General features: G+C 47.3%; 1 protein-coding gene across 1 annotated transcript in view; it reads left to right on the top strand.

The window, feature by feature from the left end:
- The window catches only part of TMEM131L (transmembrane 131 like), a 240,091-nt gene that overhangs the window by 17,523 nt on the left and 206,498 nt on the right, over positions 1-16,070 (top strand). The window contains exon 3 of the mRNA XM_075347720.1: positions 7,620-7,663. Within this exon, the coding sequence (XP_075203835.1) occupies positions 7,620-7,663 (44 nt within the window). The remainder of the gene's footprint in view (positions 1-7,619; positions 7,664-16,070) is intronic.

The raw sequence follows: 16,070 nt of genomic DNA, 5'->3' as shown, positions 1-16,070 counted from the left end.
TGAATATGAAAGCTGCAGAATGAAGAAGTAGAATTGGTAGACTGTAGAGAATGCTGTGGTTACATTTCATTATGACTCACGCAGCTTCATTATCCCTTGTCAATTTAAAGCACTCAGTCACCCTTAAAATATATGGACACTTTTGAATGCAATTGTTTTTTTTTATAATTAAATGCAAATACTTTTGCCTAAAAATCTTTTTGCAATTAGGAGTCATAAAGAATGTTTCCTGGTTTGCCTCCGTGTTACACTGTATGTGCCTGGCTGCTGAATGAGCTAACTGAGAATCTACCGTGTTTCCCCGATAGTAAGACACCCCCGATAGTAAGACGTAGTGGGGGTTTTGGGGGGTCGGCTAATGTAAGACGTACCCCGAAAGTAAGACGTAGTAAACATTTATTTATTTATTTTTTTTCCTCTTTACAGTACAGTTACAGCGGCCGAGCGCTCAGCTGAGCGCCCTAACATGCCGGCGGCCGAGCGCTCAGCTGAGCACCCTGACATGCCGGCGGCAAAGCGCTCAGCTGAGCGCCCTAACATGCCGGCGGCCGAGCGCTCAGCTGAGCACCCTGACATGCCGCCGGCATGTGACAGCTCTCAGCTGAGAGCCCTGACATGCCGGCGGCAAAGCGCTCAGCTGAGCGCCCTGACATGCCGGCGGCCGAGCGCTCAGCTGAACGCCCTGACATGGCGCCGGCATGTGACAGCTCTCAGCTGAGAGCCCTGACATGCTGCCGGCAAAGCGCTCAGCTGAGAGCTGACACATGCCGGCGGTCTGGCGCTCAGCTGAACGCCCTGACATGCCGGCGGCTTAGCGTTCAGCTGAGAGCTGACACATGCCGGCGGTCTGGCGCTCAGCTGAACGCCCTGACATGCCGGCGGCTTAGCGCTCAGCTGAGAGCTGACACATGCCGGCGGTCTGGCGCTCAGCTGAACGCCCTGACATGCCGGCGGCTTAGCGCTCAGCTGAGAGCTGACACATGCCGGCGGTCTGGCGCTCAGCTGAACGCCCTGACATGCCGGCGGCTGAGCGCTCAGCTGAGAGCTGACACATGCCGGCGGTCGGGCGCTCAGCTGAGCGCTCGGCTACCGAGAAATGTTGAAATGTTGCAGTAATGTTGTCCGTGGTCCATCAGGACCATGGACAACATACAAAATCACACAGCCTCAGTGCCCTCATGTGCAGCCGCTGGTGGTTAAGTTTCCTTAACTTGCGGTACACTTAGGGCGCAATCGCGGCAAGTCCCCATACGGTACATTGCATGGAGACTTGCTGCGATTGCTGTGGGATTTTTTCCAATATAAGACATACCCCGAAAGTAAGACATAGTGGCACTTTTGGGGGTAAAAAGAAAGTAAGACACTGTCTTTCGGGGAAACACGGTATCAATCAGCTCTTCTAACAGGAGAGTTTAGAAGTTGAGATAAGTGAACCCTCAGATGTTCGGGTCCAATGGGTCCGGACTGATTTAAAAGAAAAAAGTCCGATTTGGTACCAGACTTATATATATATATATATGTATATATATATATATATATATTATAAAAAAAAAAGTCAGGTTCGGTATTGGACTTGAACCCGAACCCCATATAAGTCTATTGGGACCCGAACATTTACTGTAAAATAAGAGGGTTAAGGCAGGAGCATATACTAATGGAGCCTCCTGCGCAGCTATAACGCTAGTTCCGTGTCCACTCATCAGTCCTACATATTCACTGCTTTCACCAGTGGCTCTGATTGGCTGTCGGTAGACCACGCCCACACCGTCTCTAACAGCGCCTGTGAATGGTTGCAATCCCAGGCGCTGTCTGCTTGTTTATAGTGAAGTGTAAAATAAAAAAAAAATGGTGTAAGGTCCCCCATATAGTGATACCAGCACAGATAAAGCCACAGCTACAGGATGCCACCCCCAGCCGTGGGCTTATCTTGGCTGTGTATCAAAATAAGAGGAACTGCATGCGGCCTTTTTTTTTAAATTTAAATAAAATAAAAAAACAAACAAACGCTTACGTGCGGTCGCCCCCCAGCCAAGATAAAGCGGACAACTAGGGGCTGGTATTCTCAGGCTGGGGATTATTCCATGATTCCATGATTATTTGGACCCCCCCCAGCCTAAGAATAGAAGCCTGCAGCTGCCCCGAAATTGTCGCATGCATTAGATGCGACAATCTCAGCAATTTGCCCTGGAGCGATGGCAGTTGTGGTAATAAGGGGTTAATGACAGCGTACAACTGTCATCAAGATTTAGTGATGGGTAGGGGTCTGAGACCCCATCCTCCATCACTAAAGATGAGCAAATTTGTGGAGGTTTGGTTCGCTGACAGCAAATGAACTGAACCTCCACATGTCTTAACCTGGCCTGAGGCGGTTCGGAAACACTGATTGGCAATTTGAGTCTCTGCCCACATACAGCCAGCCATATGCAGATCATTTCCGGAGGAGGGTGGACCGGCATTTTCAAATTTCTTTATTTTTTTGTTTCACAGTACATGTGATCATGCTGTTATTACCCCCAGTGTGCGCTGTTCAAACACGGCAAGTGGCTCGCACAGGGCTGAGCACCAAGTATACCTGAGCACAGCATTGCTCGTGCGAGTCAAGTTTGCACGTAAAGCATTCGAACGCCAAACCCGAACCCTGTTTTTATTAGTTGGTGCTTAGTTCGAAAACTGAACCTCAGGTTCGCTCATCTCTACCCATATCTAATCTTATAAGTAAAAAGAAATAAACACAAACACCGAAAAAAAAAAATCTTTATTGAAGTAAAATACAGCACTCTCTTTCCTCTTTTTATTGAGCCGGAAAAGACCCTTGAAGTTCTGCCGTAATCCACATGACATCCCACGACGGTCCTGGCTCTGCTACATCTGAGCCTGCAGGGACCGAAAACATGTCCGATCTCTCCAGGCTCTGGGAAACACTGAGAAGGGGGACCCGTCCAGCAGCAGTGACGTCACTCAGTTCACCGGAGGTCATACCCGGGTTCCCCTGGTTTGGCCTCCGGAGACCTGAGTACCGCACTCTGGTTTAAACTGCAGGGCCATGCCCCGCACCCCGCCAACCCTTTAACCCTGACAGTGTGAGGCTGCCTCGCACTCCCCGACCGGCACTATGCAAGCATGTTTTTTTTTTTAATTTTCCCTAGGTATCTAAGGTGTATAACGACTTTTAACCCCTTCAGCCCCCAGCCTGTTTTCACCTTAAAGACCCGGCCATTTTTTGCAATTTTGACCAGTGTCACCTTGACAGGTTATAACTCTGGAACACTTCAACGGATCCTGGCGATTCTGAGATTGTTTTTTCGTGACATATTGTACTTCATGTCAGTGGTAAATTTAGGCCGATATGTTTTGCGTTTATTTGTGAAAATTTCGGAAATTTGGCGAAAAGTTTGAAAATTTTGCAATTTTCAAAATTTGAAATTTTATGCCCATAAATCTGAGAGATATGTCACACAAAAAAGTTACTAAATAACATTTCCCACATGTCTACTTTACACCAGCGCAATTTTTGAAAAAAAAAAAAATTTCCGTTAGGAAGTTAGAAGGGTTCAAAGTTCATCACCAATTTCTCATTTTTCCAACAAAATTTACAAAAAAAATTTTTTTAGGTACCACATCACATTTGGAGTGATTTGAGAAACCTAGGCGACAGAAAATACCCAAAAGTGACCCAATTCTAAAATCTGCACCCCTCACTCTGCTCAAAACCACATCCAAGAAGTTTATTAACCCTTTAGGAGCTTCACAGCAACCAAAGCAATGTAGACGAAAAAATGAAAATTTTACTTTTTTAACACAAAAATGTTACTTTAGCCATAAAAATTAGTATTTTCACAAGGGTATCAGGAAAATTGCATCATAAAATGTATCGTGCATTTTCTCCTGAGTACGCATATACCCCATATGTGGTGGTAATCAAATGTTTGGGAACGCAGCAGGACTCGGAAGGCAAGGACGCCATTTGAATTTTTCAGTGCAAAATTAGCTGCACTCATTAGCGGACGCCATGTCGGGTTTGAAGACTCCCCGAGGTGCCTAAACAATGGAGCTCCCCCATAAGTGACCCCATTTTGGAAACTAGAGCCCTCAAATATTTTTTCTAGATGTTTGATGTGCACTTTGAACCCCTGGGGGCTTCACAGAAGTTTATAACGTTGAGCCGTGAAAAGAAAAAAAATTTTTTTTACCACAAAACTGTTGCTTCAACCAGGTAGCTTTTTTATCACAAGGGTATCAGGAAAAAATGCACCATAAAATGTATTGTGCATTTTCTCCTGAGTACGCAGATACCCCATATGTGGTGGAAATCAAATGTTTGGGCGCACGGCAGGACCGGAAGGCAAGGAGCGCCATTTCACAGCAAAATTGGTTGGAATTATTAGCGGACGCCATGTTGCGTTTGGAGACCCCTCTGAAGTGCCTAAACAATGGAGATCCCCCCACAATTGACCCCATTTTGGAAACTAGACCCCTCATGGAGTTTATCTAGCTGTTTAGTGAGCACTTTGAACCCCTGGAGGCTTCACAAACGTTTGTAATGTTCAGCCGTGAAAATATTTTATTCTTTTTTTTTACCACAAAATTGTTTTTTCAAACAGGTAGCTTTTTTTTCCACAAGGGTATCAGGAAAAAATGCACCATAAAATGTATTGTGCAATTTCTCCTGAGTACGCAGATACCTCACATGTGGTGGAAATCAATTGTTTGGGCGTACGGCGGGGCTCAGAAGAGAAGGAGCGCCATTTCACAGTAAAATTGATTGGAATTATTAGCAGACGCCATGTTTCATTTGGAGACCCCCTGAGGTGCCTAAACAATGGAGCTCCCCCACATGTGATCCCATTTTGGAAACTAGACCCCCCCCATACAAAAAAAATTAGTTTGGCGAAATAAAAAATACAGACATCAGTAAAAAAAAAAAAAAAAAAAAAAAATGAGCGCCTGCCACTAAGACCAGTGCCAAACGTGAGAGCAATGCACAAGTCTCGCATCGTATCATCCACTGCAGTCTGGAAGCGAGCAACTGCGCTGGATAATGCGATGCGAGTCAGTCAGTCAAACGAGTCAGCTTTTAAAAAAGGGCTGGATGATTTCCTCAGTACACAAAACATTGTTGGTTATAAATGACTTAGTGACTAAATGTAGAACTGGTGGAGGAAGGTTGAACTAGATGGACCTAGGTCTTTTTTCAACCTAAGTAACTATGTAACTATATGTAACCTATGAGAGGGCGGGGCGGCAGATGAGAAAGGGCGCAGCGGATGGAAGATGGGAAAGGGCGCAGCGGGTGGAGGAGCGGATGGATGATGGGAAAGGGCGCAGCGGATGGATGATGGGAAATGGCGCAGCGGATGGATGGGAAATGGCGCAGCGGATGGAGGAGCGGCAGAGGATGGGGGGGGGAGGTGAGATGGGGATACCTACCTTACAGGATGGATCTAGGCAGCAGGATCACAGCAGACAGAAGAGGCAGCAGATGAAGGAGGCAACAGATCGAGGAGGGTGAGAGGGGGCAGTAGATGGAAAATGGGAGAGAGCAGGCAGCAGATCGGGGAGGGGGGCAGAGTCTGATGGGAGAGAGAGATGGCACATGGAGGAGGGGGGGCCCCGGGGGGAGGGTGGCTTGCAGCACATGTAGGGGGAGGGTGGCTTTCAGCACATGTGGGGGGAGGGTGGCTTGCAGCACATGTGCTGCAAGCCAGCCACCCTCCCCCCACATGTGCTGCAAGCCAGCCACCCTCCCCCCACATGTGCTGCAAGCCAGCCACCCTCCCCCCACATGTGCTGCAAGCCAGCCACCCTCCCCCCACATGTGCTGCAAGCCAGCCACCCTCCCCCCACATGTGCTGCAAGCCAGCCACCCTCCCCCCACGTGGGGGGAGGGTGGCTTGCAGCACATGGAGGGATAGGAGGTGTGGCGATGGAGAAGGGGCAGCCGATGAAGGAGGCGGCGGCGGCCGCCGATCGGGAACAGTGGGGGCCGATTTGGGGGCAGCAGCGGCTGAAAAAGGTGGGTGCGACGGCGGCGGGGACAGTGGCGAGCATGGCGGCGGGGACAGCGGTGGATCGGGAGCGGCGGCGGGGACAGCGGTGGAGCGGGAGCATGGCGCCGGGGACAGCGGTGGATCGGGAGCGGCGGCGGCGGGGACAGCGGTGGATCGGGAGTGGCGGTGGCGGGGACAGCGGTGGATCGGGAGCGGCGGCGGGGACAGCGGTGGATCGGGAGCATGGCGCCGGGGACAGCGGTGGATCGGGAGCAGCGGCGGGGCGATCGGAGACAGCGGCGGGGACAGCGGTGGAGCGGGAGCAGCGGTGGGGCGATCGGAGACAGCGGCGGGGACAGCGGTGCATCGGGAGCAGCGGCGGGGACAGCGGTGGAGCGCGTGCAGCGGCGGGGCGATCGGAGACAGCGCCGGGAGCAGCGGCGGGGACAGCGGTGCATCGGGAGCATGGCGCCGGGGACAGCGGTGGAGCGGGAGCATGGCGCCGGGGACAGCGGTGGATCGGGAGCAGCGGCGGGGCGATCGGGGACAGGGGCGGGCGGCGGGGACAGGGGCGGGCGGCGGGGACAGCAACTTACCGCTCTCCTCGGCTTCCAGGGACGGTCACAGGCCGCAGATCCACATTGATTGGCGAGAGCGGTCACAAGACCGGTCTCTCCAATCAGAGCTGGGGGCGGGTGAAGCATCGATCACCCAGCTCCAGCCAATGGCCAGTGCTACAGCAGCACTGATCAGGGCTGGATTTCAATGTTCCAGCCATTTTCAATGGCTGGAACATTACAGTGGCTGTAATTGGCTGAGCGGCGTTCGTCAGCCAATCACAGCCTCTGTAGGTTCGGGGAGGAGGCACCACCCCTCCTGAGGTCAGGCAGAGGTCCCCTCCTTCCCGAATCTACCGTTTAATTAAACAAATTTCACTCCCCGGGGCTCCGGGACCGCGATTTCGCCATGACGTACTGAGTACGTCATGGGTCGTTTAGCACCATGTCACCATGACGTACTCAGTACGTCAAAGGTCGTTAAGGGGTTAAGGTCACCTTCCTACCACGACTCCCCCATACAAAGGAATACACGTTTCCACCAAGTTCTCCTGTGTCATCTGAGAGCGCTATTACCAGATTACCACAGATATCAGCAGGCTTGGCCGACTTTAGACCAGCTTGAAAGATTCAATTCAGAGGCAGAAATGGTGTTGGACCTTGGAGACCTTTTTTTCCCCTGTATGATTCCAGATTAAATTGCTTTCATGATTACCTAAAGTGGGGGCTGGTGCTACACTAGAAGACAAATGTGTTCTAAAATAAGTCTTCGGCTTCTACATCTTCATTACTTTTTGAAACGACCACCAAAAATTACCTCTTCTACTCTTTTATTCTTGTTCTCCAAAGTCTGGTATAACACGCTATATGACTGCCGCTTGTGAACTAGAAACAAGCGATATTTTAGTTAATTGTAATATTAGTAATATTTATCTGTTTCTCTGAAATATAAGTATTTTTAATTAGACTTTTTTTCATTGTTATTGGAAAAGCACCTTAACAGTCTGTTGTTTTTGTCTGTTTTTATGATTCTGCTTACCTAACCTAGTTTTTTTTTTTTTTTTTTATTTTGTAGGCTGATTCAGAGCAGAATACAGGGGAACATTTGCAAGAACAGAAGTAAGTAATTCTGTGTTTTTTTTTTTTAAATTGATATCCATAAGTGGAAGGTAGGAAGAATGGGAGTCTAGTGATCCATGTTTCCTGTAACAATTTGTCCCTGTTATAATCATGTATCACAATGTCCTCATCCAGGCCATTTCACTGAATAAGATATTTTTGATGAGTTGCTAGTAACATGCTGCATGTAAACAATAGTGTCTGCACAAAAATCTACAAGTGTGCCCCTTATGAGCCTTACTGGTTGTTCCATCCAAATAGAATATGAATATATATATATATATATATATATATATATATATATATATATATATATATATATATATATATATATATATATATATATATATATATATATATATATATATATATATATATATATATATATATATATAATATACACATTTTTAGTATCTATTTACTAAACAATAAAGGATTCCTTGTGTTTATTATAACAGTTACATTGCTGCAGGAAAGTGTAAGAGTGGACACACCTGTCCTTTTATTGGAATTGGTACGACTGTAGCGCCATGTATTGCTGGATGACCATAATTGTAGGGAAAATGTAGAAGGGCACGCAGTGCTATACAAGCATTGTATATAACCATTGTTTAGCATCGTGGTGATCCTTCTCCGAGCCATCACTAGATAACATAAGCACCTGCACCTTGTCCCCCCACCCCACCTCATTGTAGATTGTAAGCTCTCATGAGCAGGGTTGTATTTGTTGCTTTAATTATTGTATTTTCTATAACCTTTGCTTGTATATGAACCTCTGAATTGTAAAGCGCTTTGTGGAATATGTTGGTGCTATAGAAATAAAGATTATTATATTACTATTAACAAAACCCCTTTATTGAGATTATTGTGCTTTACTTTGGATATTATTTCTCATACTAGAGAGACCTTCTCAGGTCCTAATCCTAGAGAGACCTTCTCAGGTCCTAATCCTAGAGAGACCTTTTCAGGTCCTAATCCTAGAGAGACCTTCTCGGGTCCTAATCCTAGAGAGACCTTCTCGGGTCCTAATCCTAGAGAGACCTTCTCGGGTCCTAATCCTAGAGAGACCTTCTCGGGTCCTAATCCTAGAGAGACCTTCTCGGGTCCTAATCCTAGAGAGACCTTCTCGGGTCCTAATCCTAGAGAGACCTTCTCGGGTCCTAATCCTAGAGAGACCTTCTCGGGTCCTAATCCTAGAGAGACCTTCTCGGGTCCTAATCCTAGAGAGACCTTCTCGGGTCCTAATCCTAGAGAGACCTTCTCGGGTCCTAATCCTAGAGAGACCTTCTCGGGTCCTAATCCTAGAGAGACCTTCTCGGGTCGTAATCCTAGAACAGTGGTCCCCAACCTTTCTAACGTTGTGAGCCACATTCACTACTGAGAGAGGGTCTCGAGCCACATGTAGCTCCCACAGTAGACAGTATATTAAGGTACAGAGTTTTCTACCCCACTGCCATTCATATCTGCAATTATATGTGGATCTACTTTCAAAAGTAACTTTCTAGATACCTGATCTTCAGCTGTTTGCTAGACCTGATGCTAATGCACCAAGCTGATCGGCAGCTGCGAGCCACACATCACAGGCTCATGAGCCACACGTGGCTTCCGAGCTGCTGGTTTTTTTCTTTTGCTTTCGTGTTCTCTCCAGATGTATATATTTGTGTGTAATTGTATGTATGTATATATGTGTATATATATATATATATATATATATATATATATATATATATATATATATATATATATATATATATATATATATATATATATATATATATATATATATATATATATACACACACACACACAAAACTTTAGTAGACATGAAATATCTCATCCCTGAACAACATGATATAACGATTGACATACAAGAGCCTCTGTACAAACGGTTTCCTAAATCCATCCTAGTTCTTAGGCGATGTTCACATGTTGTGGAGTTACCCCAGATTTGCTGGACGGCTTCTGCACCTCAGATTCGCTGTAATTTACAGTGCCATATATGTTAGTTGGCTTTTCAAAGTCCCACTCACACATTGCGGAAAAGAAACCTACATGAAAACGAACGTATTGTGCAGCTTTCTATTCTACCGTATGCTCATTCTTATGCGGATTTTCATTGTGAATGTCGCCATATTCAGTGCTTGGTGTCTGCTAAATCCACAAGAAATTCTGTCTTCAGGATTCTGTCTGCTGTTGTGTTGCAGATTTGTGACTAAATCCATCCAATGCACTTATTGTTTCGGTGGCGTCCGTCCTGGCTATGTCACTGAATCACTCTATAATTCTGGCTCCGTGTGTATGATATAAATAGCAAGCCTATGACTGAATAGACTGCTCATTACAGTGAAGCCGGGCTGGGTGCAGCCGCTTGTCCTAGGTAGACGTTTTTTGTGATTTTATGCCTGTGTACAGAATTATTTTACAGTTATAGGTTCCCACAATGAGTATTTGGTGAGCTTTAGATGCTGCAGATTTTGTGCCGCATTTCTGCAGTTATTAGATATATTAGGTAGCTTACATTTTTCTTGTGGTTTTCATGCTGTGTTTTTTGTGTTTTTGGTATGTCATGTGGAAAATAAAGTTGCTTTGTTTTTTTTATACGTTTTGCTATTTGGCTTAAACTAAACTTTGTTACAGTTCTCTTACATGCATTTGTGCAGTGAAAATACACGCATATTCATACTTTACCTGCAGATTTTTTGCCCCTAATGCAATTTTGATGAAAATGTGCACATAAAACTCGGTACGTACTCTGAAGAAAAACTAATGTGGATTTCAAAAAGGCAGCTCAGGTTAGAATATACTGAATAAAAAAACCCCATGGACATGAGATTTCTATAAACCAACCAAAAACTCCCCATGGGAACTTAACCTTAAGCCTGCTTTACACGGTACGATCTATCGTGCAATTTCACGATCGATCGCCCCCGTTGTTTGTGCGTCACGGGCAATTAGTTGCCCATGGCGCACAAAGTCGTTAACCCCCGTCACACGCATTTACCTGCTGTGTGACCTCGCTGTGGGCGGCGAACATCCTCTTCCTGAAGGGGGAGGGACGTTCGGCATCACAGCGACGTCACACAGCGGCCGCCAAGAGAAGCGGAGGGGCGGAGATGAGCGGGACGTAAACATCCTGCCCACCTCCTTCCTTCCGCATAGCCGGCGGGTGCTGCAGAATGGAGGTAAGCTGCTGTTCATCGTTCCCGGGGTGTCACACGGAGCGGCGTGTGCTACCCCGGGAACGATGAGCAACCAGCGCCATTTTAATTAAACGAGATTATGAAATCGAGTGACGAGTACACGACTCACGATTTGTGAGCGATACTGCGTCGCTCGGAGGTGTCACACAGCCCGACGTCGCAAGCGATGCCGGATGTGCGTCACAAAAAACGTGACCCTGACGATCTATCGCACGATAGATCGTCTCGTGTAAAGCACCCTTTAGAGGAAATTGCAAGCCAACTTTCCAGGTAGATTTGTACAGAGAACTGTAAAGTGATCTCTCTGCATCTTGGGTATTTTTTCTTAATGTTACTATTGAAAGCCCAGTAACGGTTGACACTTGCTTCCAAGGTCCCTTTCTCACCAGAGAATCTAGTGGGTCCCAGCTATGGACTACTTTTACAAATGCAGAGGTTCAATAGAGGACTGTATTAAGGCTGAATTCAGACGTTTGTGATACACGGTCCGAGTATGCCCATGAGGCTGGTGAACACCGGTCAGGAGATCATGGCTGGTCTGGACATCATCGTCTGTACTTGGACAATGTTTCATCTAAATTCAGCCTACAATATATTCTGATAGACAGGGGCAGACATATCATTGGTGCAGCCTAAGAGTTTAGGGGGGGCGACTTCTACCCAAAGCAGGTGGAATTGTGCATTTTGATGAGTTCTTGAACTGTAAAGGGCCCATATAATGTTCTTGCATCGGGTCCCTTCTCTGTCTGCCAGTGCTGATAGCAATATAAGTGGATGTGCACGTGTTCTATAATGATGGCAGGTGGGTGTGAGGAGCTCCCAGTCTGATGTTTCCTAGTTCTCTAGCAAGTAATGTCATTATGTCAGGGATCCCAACAGAAGATGACAGAAATCATATGTGAAACATTTTGAAGCACATCTGTATATATGATCATTGTGCGTTTCATGCAGATTTTGGCCATTGCTATATACTGTATGTGCTATTGAGATCATAGACGGGGATCTTTCACTATGAGTCGTGTTCCAAAACCAGAACTATAATATGGTCATACTTTCACTTCTCAAAGTGCGTCATATAGTAGTACCTTTATATCGCTGTGTAGGGACAATGTGGATGTTACGTCTCCATTGATGACAGCTATTCTCTCGGAATACAAGGTCCTCTGTTCCCCTTCCATGGGAAACACCTCACAATCAGTTTCCATGGCTGGAAAGTTTCTTTTTAAGGTCTATTCACATGAATTTGTGTTGTGAAAGGCATCCCAGAAAAACACTTCTGGTGTTACTAGAGCTGGGCGGACTTGCAGAAAACTGGGACCAGCGGGTCCCTGCTAATTTTTAACAAAAATCCAGTTCTGGTCTGGAATCCAGTACCCATTTAAGTCTATGGGTCTATGGTAATGAGAATCCAAATGTTGGTGGAAGGGATAGAGGGATAGCAGCGCGCACGGTATACTCACCAAAGCGCCGTGTCATGACGGCAATCTGCTTCCAGGTCACGCATTCACTTCTGGAGCTGCGTGAGTCTAGATCATGCACTAAAAATAAAGGTAGATGCTAGAATGTATGAGCGCTTTCCAGGTATGATGTAATTTGTCACGTGATGGGAGGGCGTGCAGCAAGAGGCTCAGGATGAGTGCGATGTGTTCTCTACTCATCATGGGCCAACTGCTGCATGCAACAGGGGCCCAGGATGAGCTGCGTCCTCGATGATGTGTCCTTCTCTGCTCAGGCAGACACTGTCACACAGGCTGGGGGCGCGTCTGACTAGAACCAATCACAGACGCCAGGATGGCCGGTGGGTGGGGAACGCAGTGCATATGAAATGAGCAATGATGGGCAGCACAGGGAGGCTGTGGGAGCAGTTTACAGCTGCGCCGGAGCCTTGGTAAGTATGAAGCGCTCGCTCCATTCTTTCTTTATATTTTTTTAATTTCTCGAGTGCTGGATCTGGGTCAAACACCCAGAATCCTGAGCTCAGGTCCGGCATCTTTGAAACTGAGCGGATCTGGACTTTTACAGTCCGGCTCTCCCCATCCCTAGTCATTACTTGTCATTATTGGAAGGTTGAACTAGATGGAGTTAGGTCTTTTTTCAACCTATGTAACTATTGCTCCTTCTCACATGTCCAGGCCTCCACCACTGATCATCGTCTTTCCTGTGGGTTGTGTTTGCAGACAGCTCCGGGTGAACCAGACAGGAGGTCAAAATACACAACAATTATGTGACATAGGTGACACAGAACATGTCGTACACAAACAGATACATGTGAACCTAGCTGTATTGAAATCTGTGGGTGGGAAAAAAAAACAGCAACATGGGGGAAAAGCACACAAGAAAAAAATGCTTGAGTGAAAGCAAAAGTATATGTTCCCATTTTCTTGCAGGTTACATATCCATTCACCAATTTCTTTTTCTTTTTTTTTTTTTTTTCTTTTTGCCATTGTCAGAAAAGGTCTTAAAAGTGACATGTCAAAATAATTGATTCCTCCACTTAATACTGTAAAGCAATTGCCCAGGCCTAAATACAAGCAGTAATATGCAGTGGATGCTCCCTTCTCCTGCATGGTATTTCTTCCAGTACATCTATGGAGAAAAGTTTTGCACAAGCTTCTCCTTCCGGGCTGTCACCTTAAGGCTACTTTCACACTTGCGTTGAACGGTATCCGTTGCATTGCGTTGTGTAACGGATGCAACGGATGTGTTGCATATAGTGACACAACGGATGCAACGGATGCTGCAAAACAACGCAATTCGTTTTGATTTTTTTTTTTTTTTTTTCCCGGTTTTACCAGCGGCAGACTATAGTGAACGATCAGCTGATCGTTCCCTGCAGCCGGCCGCTGGGTGATCAGCTGATTGCTCCCAGTAGCCGGCCGCCGGGTGATCAGCTGATCGCTCCCTGCAGCCGGCCGCCGGGTGATCAGCTGATCGCTCCCTGTAGCCGGCCGCCGGGTGATCAGCTGATCGCTCCCGGCCGCCGGGTGATCAGCTGATCGCTCCCTGCAGCCGGCCGCCGGGTGATCAGCTGATCGCTCCCTGCAGCCGGCCGCCGGGTGATCAGCTGATCGCTCCCTGCAGCCGGCCGCCGGGTGATCAGCTGATCGCTCCCTGCAGCCGGCCGCCGGGTGATCAGCTGATCGCTGTCACTTGCCGGCGCCCGGGCATGCCGGCGGGCGGGCGCTCAGCTGAGCGCTGTGACTTGCCGGCGGCCGGGCATGCTGGTGGCCGGTCATTCAGCTGAGCGCTGTCGCTTGCCGGCAGCCGGGCGCTCAGCTGAACGTTCGGCCACCGCGAGCCAAAATAAAGTTTGATTTAAAAAAAAAAAAAAAAAAAAAAAAAAAAAAGAGCATGCGCAGTGAAATCCAGAGGATTCCGCTGCTCAAAATAACGTTACATGCTGCGTTGCTCCCGCTGGGCGGAAGCAACGGAGCGTCGCCCAGCGGAAGCAACGCAGCTCCTTTTGGTACAATCCGTCACCCATACAAGTCTATGGGAAACAGCGGAATCCGTTAACGGATTCCGCTGTTTCCCAAAAGGGCGGATTGTAACGGAAGGAAAATAACGCAAGTGTGAAAGTACCCTAAGACATAAAATATAGGGGTGGTTGTAAAAGCTTGTAAACCACTGAAGTGTGTCTACATGTCTGAGCAAGCTGGGCCCACCTCATAGTCTGCTGTGTAAAACCAGCCAAGGAAGCGAAGTATGTCACGTGCAGGTTCTACAGTGTTAAAGAAGTTGTGTATAGAGAAGAAACCCCATACAAAGCAGTCATCATGGAATACATTCATATTGCTCAGCCAAAGTTGCTTTCAAAGCGGTCGCGTTTGTTTAAGGAAGCTTGGGTGTTCATGTGAAGTAAAACACTGGCCCATGTGCTGCCAGGAGGCTCATTGCCAGATAGGCTGCTAAACAAATATGGATGAATAGAGAAATTAATTCTGCAACACTACAATTGCCATAAATACACATTGTAACCATTGTACCTTCAAGGCTCTTGAATGAGCTGTAAATTCTCTGTTTTATACTTATTTGTTTTAGCAGAATATAAATTATAAGCGTATGGAAAAAAAGGAACTGTTAGGCTCCATACGCACACTGCGTTTTTTGCCGCGTTTTTTGGGTGCAGTTTGGGTCATCAAATTACATGCATTTCCTTCCCCAGCAAAGTCTGAGATTTCATTTTTGCTATCCGCACAATGCAGCTTTTTTTGGGCTGTGTTTTTGTGGTGACCACAAAGATGCAGCATGTCAATTCTTTTGACGTTTTGTCCCTGCATTTCTCACTAGAGATGGGAGGACTCACAGATCAATTCCCTGCCAACTCTGGGTCGGGGGGGAAATGATCTTTGGTATCTGCACGGATGCCGGTCCTCATATAATCTACGGGAACCAGAATCCGGTGCATAGGGGTAGGAGCAAACGCTTCACACTTACCGAGTGACCGGCGCAGCTGTAACTGCTGCTGCGGCCACTCCATTCAATTCTGGGGCCGCTCATTACCTTCATTCAATATGCACTGCTTCCCCCAACCACTGGCGTCTGTGATTGGTCGCAGCCAGACGTGCCCCTATGCTGAGTGACAGCATGTCTAAAGGGCACTTTACACGTTGCGATCTCGCTAGCGATCGTACCCGCCCCCGTCAATTGTGCGTCACGGGCAAATCGCTGCCCGTGTCGCACAACATCGCTTACACCCGTTACACGGACTTACCTTCCCTGCGACGTCGCTGTGGCAGGCGAACTGCCTCCTTTCTAAGGGGGCGGTTCGTGCGGCGTCACAGCGACGTCACAGCGACGTCACACAGCAGCCGTCCAATAGAAGTGGAGGGGCGGAGATGAGCGGGCGGAATATCCCGCCCACCTCCTTCCTTCCTCATTGCCGGTGGGTGCAGGTAAGATGTTCGTCATTCCTGCGGTGTCACACATAGCGATGTGTGATGCCGCAGGAACGACAAACAACTAGCAGCATGCACCACCAACGATATTATGAAAAGGAGCGACGTGTCAACGATCAACGATTTTTGACGTTTTTGCGATTGTTGATCGTCGCTCCTAGGTGTCACACGCTGCGATGTCGCTAACTGTCGGATGTGCATCACTAACGACGTGACCCCGACGCTATATCGCTAGCGATGTCGCAGCATGTAAAGCACCCTTAAGTCTATGTGCGCACTAGAAAATGGACTTTTCTTAAGAAAAATCCG

Source organism: Anomaloglossus baeobatrachus, chromosome 1 (genome assembly GCF_048569485.1).
Source record: "Anomaloglossus baeobatrachus isolate aAnoBae1 chromosome 1, aAnoBae1.hap1, whole genome shotgun sequence".
In the NCBI taxonomy this organism is placed as follows: domain Eukaryota; kingdom Metazoa; phylum Chordata; class Amphibia; order Anura; family Aromobatidae; genus Anomaloglossus; species Anomaloglossus baeobatrachus.
This window is presented reverse-complemented; position numbering and strand designations above follow the sequence as displayed.